The sequence below is a fragment of the Chinchilla lanigera genome, unplaced genomic scaffold (genome assembly GCF_000276665.1).
Source record: "Chinchilla lanigera isolate Chin_1 unplaced genomic scaffold, ChiLan1.0 scaffold00042, whole genome shotgun sequence".
In the NCBI taxonomy this organism is placed as follows: Eukaryota; Metazoa; Chordata; class Mammalia; order Rodentia; family Chinchillidae; genus Chinchilla; species Chinchilla lanigera.
Genome location: NW_004955443.1, coordinates 889,270 through 897,523, shown reverse-complemented (window position 1 = coordinate 897,523; position 8,254 = coordinate 889,270). Strand labels below are relative to the sequence as shown.

General features: G+C 37.0%; 1 protein-coding gene across 3 annotated transcripts in view; it reads right to left on the bottom strand.

Moving 5' to 3' along the window:
• Corin (corin, serine peptidase) overlaps positions 1-8,254 on the bottom strand; it is a 248,946-nt gene that overhangs the window by 73,077 nt on the left and 167,615 nt on the right. For all 3 annotated transcript variants that reach the window (XM_005391890.2, XM_013518122.1, XM_013518121.1), the window contains one exon: positions 7,039-7,152. In XM_005391890.2, the coding sequence (XP_005391947.1) occupies positions 7,039-7,152 (114 nt within the window). The remainder of the gene's footprint in view (positions 1-7,038; positions 7,153-8,254) is intronic.

Here is an 8,254-nt window from a genome sequence, read left to right as displayed (position 1 = left end):
GATCCTATGCTATTTTGTAAAATGTTGTCGGTCTGTTAGTATTTTCCTCCTTTTATTTCTAAAATAATAAAAAAAAAGATGTGTGCATGTGTAACACACAGAAACACACATACTTGTACACACATATGTTCACAGTTGTACACGTACAAAACTTTGTAAGCATTTTTTATTTTAACTCTGCCAGACGGAGTAATTTTTAAATAAGGATGGGTGTCATCACCTCCCGGTTATGGCCATAACCGTAACATTTTCCTACCGTTCAGCAGAGGGCGCTATCTCCCCAGCCTATATCCCAACATTGTAGGAAGTATGGGATTCCTGAATTCAGAAAGGTTATGACATTGGTCTTCCCGTCCACTGGGCAAACTTGGGGACTTTGTGCATCAAGATATATACATTTTCTTGCAGAGTTTAAACAATTTTTTGGTTTTAATTTAAAGGACGCTTGTGGGAATTTTTGAATCAATATGCTACAATCAGCAATAACCAGGGAAATAAGGCTTCTCAACTCACCTACCAGTGCAAAAGTACACGTGTCCCCGGGAGGAGGTAGGGAAATGGCAAAATTTAAACAGTGAATTAATTTCTTTCTTTCCTTCTAAGCAAGTGCACTTCTTCTTCTTTCTTTTATATGGGGAGTGTACTCAGGAATCAAAACTCCTCTCAGAATCTGGTAAACATGAAAACACACCAAAAATTTCCAAAGGTTCATGTGTCCCCTGAGGGTAATTCATACTAAAACACCTTGCTGGAGATACTTTTTAAAGTGGTATGAGGACATAGGCATTTTTAAAAATCTTTATTCACACAGGTGCAGATTCAACCTTCCACTGGTATGACTTCCACGGTTAGAAATTGGATACAAAATTTGCTGCATTTAGAAAACAACCTGTTACTTCCCTAAGGTCTGTGTGATTAGTAAACACTCAAAACTCTACCCAGAGGCACTGCATAGCCAGAAATACATAGCAAATAGCAAAGATCACAGTACCTCCTTTTATTGGAATAAATGTTTATTTGAACTGAAAGAGATGCTGTCAGCACAATTTAGGGCCAATTCAAAATTTTCACAAGGTGCTTGCTGAGATAGTTTTGCTCAGTGCAGCATAATTTTACATGAGTTTAGGTAGATGTTTTAGACTTTCAGCTCTTTTTTCTCAGGGAGACCTTGGTACAAAGTGTTTCTTTGAGGTTCTTGCAAGTTAATGTTTATTTCTGCTTGCTATCTCATAGACACACTATTAACCTTTGTCCCTCAAAATTATCATTAAATTAAAGCAGAAAACTAAGAAAGGGAACCTTTTTATTAAGGGCTTCTTTCAATATCCTGAGTGTCTACGACACTAAATATTCATGGGTTGACTCAGCGTAAGGAGCAAGTATGAAGTTCAACCTCCTCCTACAGAATGTTAAGACGGGCGGCTCCAAAGATCATGTCATCCAATGTTCTCACTGCCAGAGAACTGAAATGTTTCTTCCACCACTGGCAGCCAAAGAACAGCAGAGCTGTGAGGAAAAGGCCAGGCTTCTTGACTCCCTGAGTTCTTTCTGCTATGGGTGCTACCTCTAGAGGAGCTGCTTCTCACCTGTGGTACTATTGGTATGTTGGACAGGGTAAATCTTTTTTTTTTTAAAGAGAAAAAAAATGCCAACAATAAAGACAAAAACAAAAATGATACAGGATTTCAAAACAAGATGATAGGAATTAACAGTGGCTGTTATATTACATATTATTATTTTCAATGAAGTTGCTTAGGTTATCAGATGTAAGAATGCAAGACTGATCAAACAATTAAAGAAAATAAAAGTAATAAAAAAATTAGAAACGATACAGAGTTTCACTAAACAAGATGGCAGGAATTCAACAATGGTTGTTATATTGCATATTGTTGTCTTCAAATTAGTGGTTCAGACTACCAGATATAGGTATGGAAAATTGGTCAAGAAAAAAATTAAGCATTAACTGCTCCTTTCAATAAACCTATAGACAGCAGCAGTACAATTATCCCAGCTAGCCTTGTATATACATATATATTTTTTCCTTCCTTTGTTCTTTCTTTTCTCCTTTCCTTCATCCCTGGGCTGGGTAATTCTTTGTTGGGTCAGGGATGGATCTTTAGCAGCATCTTTGGGCTCACCCTTGGATGCCAATTGCGTCACCCCCAGCTCTTCAGTGGTGACAGTCAAAAATGTCTCCATTGCAAAATGTCACCTATAGGGTTGTAAACCACTGTTCTATAGTATAAAGCCTCACCTGAGTACAAGGCCCAGGTTTTCTACACAGCGCAGCTCCTGGCGGTCCTAACATCTCTGTTCATAGGATTTAGCATGCTATATTTTTGTTTACACCAATCTTGTTGCATTCCACATACTATTGTTTCAAAATACCATAGTCAATGGTTCTCTGTTGATATATTATTTCTGTAATTAGACTAAAATCTCATGAAACAAGAAAGCAAGTCTTAAAATGCCTAGCCACTAGGTACCTAGGACATGCTTCACACATAGCTGGAATTCAAGAGTATTGTATAAGCAGGTTGTCATTATATGAAAGTAAATTTTGTAAACATTTGAAGTTTCCTTCTTTATTGTATAATGAGATATTTTGATTATTTTTATGGAAATCTTTCTAGCATTTACCTATATCCCTTAGCAGAAAGGTTACAGTAGGTAGAGACACTTTTGATGGCTTAGAAATATTAGTTAGAATATCAACTTTCATTTTGTGCTGTTTAGGTTGCCTTTTTCTAAAACAGCTTCATGTGCTGCAGCCTTGCAATTTATACTCTGGTGTCTCTAGTGTCCCTATCATGTGTCACTTGGCCTGTATTCTCTGTCTCCCTGATTTCCAGTGTCACCCTCTGCACCCTAAAATAAGAGATGATGTGCAGGGAGAGCACAGAGAAGAAGATAACAAAAGTTACAACAATCACAACCGTAAATCCGAATGCTCTTTGAGAGCTGTCACATGAAGTATATGATTCTGCATGCTTCATGTCCAGTTACTCGGTTCTAGAGATAATTTTGTTTCCCCTCTACTTTGAAGAAATTGAGGCACAAAGAGGGTTAGGACTTGACTAAGTCCTCAGAGTCAGAAAATAGTAAAGATAGGAACATAGGCACCCTGACTCAAACACTTACACTAGTAAACGCCATATTGTGATAACTCATTATAATTAGGAAATTACCCCCTTCAGAAACAAGTCAACCAATTTTACTCAAAACTCAAGGCAAATGATTTCCAAAAGTATTTGACATGCAATTCTACATCAGCTATTTTCCCAGGACAATCATTTCTTTATACACAGTGGTACCTTGGTTCACGAATGCTTTTGTTTGAAGATAATTTAGTTTGCAAATGGAAGCATTTAGCAAAACTTTGTTTTTGTTTACAAACTCTGCATGTGATGACAAACACTACCACAGCCATCTTTCCCATACACACAAATGTGGCCATCTTTTCCAATATCGTAGAACAAATTAAGTTCATGAACCAAGGAACCACTATATATATGTATACATATATACACATGAATATATATATTCACATGCTATGCACTGCTATGTAACAGACTGTTGTAGGAGCTTGCTGAAGAATTAGAAGATTATAGAATATTAGCAACAAAAGGGACACAGATATTTTCCACTCTAGTAGCTTCATAATCTGGCTGCCGTTAGGATTAATAACCTGGGCAGTTTTGCAAAAGTGCTTCTGCCTAGGCCCACTTCCGGACAAACTAAATCAGATCCCTGCACATTCAGCTGATATTCTGGAAATGCTAATATACACTCAACCTTGATGCTAAAGAAAGCCAGAGTTAAACATGTAGCCTGTCTCTAGAGGCAAAACTAGAAATTATTAGTTTTCCTAATTTCAAAACTCTTTATAGTATACTACCAACGTTGTTCCAGGTGGTTAAAAATCTTTTCATTCAATGCATACTTAAGTAGAGATTGACAGACAAAACACAATTAGTTGGGGGGTAATCGATAAATAGTCACCGATACCTGAAGTACAATTGTGCTAGACAATTGTATCCCCAAGCATAATAGACCACTCCAAATAGTTAAATATTTTTTTGTCATAAGAATGATCAGAATATAATCATTCCCAAAATCTAAACTTACATGGACAGGTCAAAGGCAGCATAATCAAGAGAAAGCAGCATTAGATTTGGAACCAGTCCAGACTAAGTTAAGTATAGCATTGTGACTCACTGGAAAATGCGTTGGGCCCTATGCCCAGGCTGTGCACCTATACAAAAGGAACAGATAATAACTCCAGTAATCATAACTAAATCAAACAATGCAGGTAAATGTTTCTAGCACAATCAGTGGAATAACTCACAAATAATAATTACCTTCCTTTCCTTCTCTGAACAAGATTAAAAAGGAAATTGACAAGTCAGTAAACAGTACAAACTACCTAATCTGACCCATTTTCTAAAAGTAAACAAGTGCTTATTTTTCTACCTCATCCATAAATGCGTGATCTCCTCTGGCAGTCCTCCTTTCTACCTGTCAGAATCTTACAAACTGGGCATTTTCTTCTACTTCTCACTGAGATTTCTCAGAAAAAACTTCTTCCTCTTCTCCTGGGGTGGCCCACATCCATGCAGTTTTGAATGCGAGCCTAAACTAAGAATCACACTATTCCTCCACTGCAGGTTGGTAACCACAGAGGTGTGCGTTCTGCCTTCTGTAAATGCTCTTGCAGAAACACCGCACACCCTGGGTACTCAGGATTGGAAGATATTCATGTGAGGTCAGAAGCAACAGCATATAAAGCACCTTTCTCACTATGGGTTTTCATACAGAACTTTTCTAAGGAGATGTATTTTCTCAATAGGCCCAAATAGATCATTTTGCAGGTATATTCATAAGGAAAGCCTATATCTATCTTCTTTAATAGCCTTTTCAGCTCCTAAGATGTTGATAAATACCTCTCAGTATGGTAATACCTTCTTGTTCAGTTGATGACCAGGGAAATTGTCTCCTTCAAATTTAATCTCAAAAACTGAAGCAGAAAGCATTTACTGTGTTCAAAGTACAATGCTCAGTCCTCCACAAATAACAAAATGATGAAACCAACATTGACCCACCGTGGATGTACATGCAGAATTTAAATAATGCTGTAACACAAGCTGCAGACATAAGCAAGAGCTTCCACCAAAATTCCCATATATTGTTTATAATTCAAATGAACCTTCAGAATTCCCCATTGTGGATATTTTTCACAGTATTTTCTGCTAAGTTTATATTAATATTGCCCAGTGTAAATACATATCCTAAAAATGTTTTTTCATGTAAAATTGCATGCCATAGGTTTAGCTAAAGAGAAAATATCAGATGGTAAAAGTAAATGGCTTACTGAATACATTTCCTAAAATAAGTGTGGAATAACTACAGTTCCACAGGATCCTAGTTATTATGCAAAATAAATAAATGCGTAATTACATTTGAAAAATGACCATTTACATGAGGAAAAAATATTGAAGACATACCAAGTGAAACAAAATTAATAGTTTTTTCTAAACTACAAGATTTCTCAGGAACTTTTTGTAAACTAAGATCAGATGAAGAACACTGCTCAACATGTGCTGCTGCTGCTGCTATTATTGTTTTGTTTTATTTTGTTTTCTTCCTCAAGCATCTTTCAAGACTCTAGTACTATGGAACCTCATTTGAGGAAACACTAATATGGAATGTTACCTCAATGCATTGCCTGTCCAAAGTTTGGGCAAATGGCTTGGATGAAGAGTAGGTCACTTGGTAAACAGACCAAAGTTATCTCCCAACTGAGGTCAGGAATCCTTGGCTCTTACGAAGCCTTGGTGATTCTCAGCAGAAGTAAAACGCAGCTCTTCCCATACTAACTACAGCTAACTATATATGCATTAAAAAGCAGTTAAATACAATTGGATATAGTTCTGTTTTGAGTAAGACAGTTGAGTTATTAAGGCAAGTTTTTGTCTGGTGCCTAAGTGCAAAACAACTTGAAATCTGAATCTACATGAGACAAAACCACTGGCCAATTCAATCAAAACTATTCAAATCAGTTAAGTAAACTGAGGAAATTTAAGGGTGAGCCTATGGATTAGTGGCTTCAAGAGATAGAAGGAGGAGAGAAGCAAGGGAAAAAGGATTTCTTAAAATGAGAAAATCAAATAAAAAAATTGAAATAGAGATTTTTCAAATGGGAACAGATCAAAAATTAGAAGAAGCAGGAGAAAAAATTGGAGAAGGGAACAAAAAAGAATTAAGCTTTGCTCTGTTCATGTACAAACTCCCCACAATAAGTGTAATCATTACGTATTGCAAACAGGTACTAATAACAAATACATAAGGAAAATGAATATCATTCTAAATAAATAAAAACAGTGAAGCCACTGTTTTATTAAGAATCATTAGGGTAAAATATTTCCTCTAAAAATGTCTTCTAAAAAGTGGTCATGCCTGGTGCAGGGGCATACACCTGTAATCGCAGTACTCGGGAGGCTGAGGCAAGAGGATTGGACTGTTGCGAGTTAGAGTCCTGCCTGGGCTACAAAGTGAGCTCAAGGCCAGCCTGAACTGCACAGCGAGACCCTGTCCCCAAAAGACAAAAAATTTAAATTAAATTTAATTTAACAAATAAATAAATAAGTGGTCATTGTTTTCATGAAGCTTTAAAAAAAAAAAACCAAGATACCTCACCCAAACAGAATAAATGAAAAACTACCTCCCAATTTTAGGACACTTTATGGTAAAATGCCTCAGTCTGGGATCTGTCCCAGTGAATAGTAGCTGCTGAGCTTGATGGCACTGCTGAGCTTGATGAGCCTCACGGCATGCCGAAAGCATGACGTGGGAGGGGGCAAACACTGCTCTTGCTCTGGGGGAGATAAGCAAATGGGCTTCTTTCAAAAAGGCAAACTGAAAGGGACTATGAAATGCTTGTGGTTGTCAGGATTTGACAACGGGAAGGGTTATTTTTCTAGACTCCTGAATAAAACCCCTGTCCACTCAGACAGACCCCAAACTGCCTGCCACACGTACTGCAGTGAGTTTCATCGCTCCAGTCGTCACAGTCATTGTAACCATTACACTGCAGTTTCCTGGGGATACAGATTCCGCTGGTGCACAGGAAGTGGTCGCCCCCTCCACAGAGCCCTGGGAAAGAGAGAGAGAGAACGGGGCAGATTAAAGGTTTTTTTCTTTTAAACTTAGGAGAAACTCAAAAATTTGTTTCCAGATGTTTCACTGTCACCAATTTTCCTTTGGTACTTTAGAACATTAAGTGTGGAATTACTTGGGAATAATACAGAGTGCTTGCCTGCAAAAAGAAGGAGAAAATGAACCTGTGGGCTTGCAGAGAGAGGAGTACATCTTCAGAGACAAGAGCAAAGCCTCATCAGTTGCACAGTTTGCAGCGTGCATTAACCAGTGGGAGTATTTTTCTTAACAAATAGGAAGGATGTCAAAGTGAAGTAGTACTAACTGAGCAAACACTCAAAACAGCCTGTTCTACAATGTTGCCTACGTAGCACAGTAAACAATTGCCAACTGACTTATGCTAGGATGCAGGCAGAGACCCAGTGCCCTGCATTTAAAGTATATTTATTTGCCTTAATAAAAATGCCATGTAAAATGTCATTCCTTATGTTTTGGCATAAGGAACATGAAATGACTTTAGCTAGTATTTTTGGTCTATTTCTCCCCCACAGTTACATACTGATGTTACATCTGGTAGTTTTTGTTCTTGTTAGGTACTCTTTTTTTTTTTTTTTTGCCAAAAGATTCAACATGGTTTCAATTGCTTTAAAATTAGAGTAGACTTAAGATCAAAAACTAGACATACACTTTAAGGATGACCATTAATAAAAAGGTAAATCAGTTCAACAAAATAAGTATTGAAATAAATTTAAATTTTTGATAATATGCATCAAATGCCTAGCCGTCTTATTTCTTGGCCTTCATACAAAGAAAATCCTTAGTAATACATGTAAGTTTTATTCCTAAGGATATTCACACCATCATTGTTTATAATGAGGAAACTATGAAATAACAATTATACAATAATAGGGAAGTGGTTAAATAAATTTAGCCCTTCCCTAATTCAGAATACTGTTACAGCCACAGAAAAGAAGTATATTGTAGAAAATACTCGATGTGCTAAAACAAAGTTCAGGATACTACAACCGGCTGTAAAAAAAACATAATTTGTCATGGGAAGAGGTACAGCTGAAAGTAGTAGAATTACCCCTGGTAATAA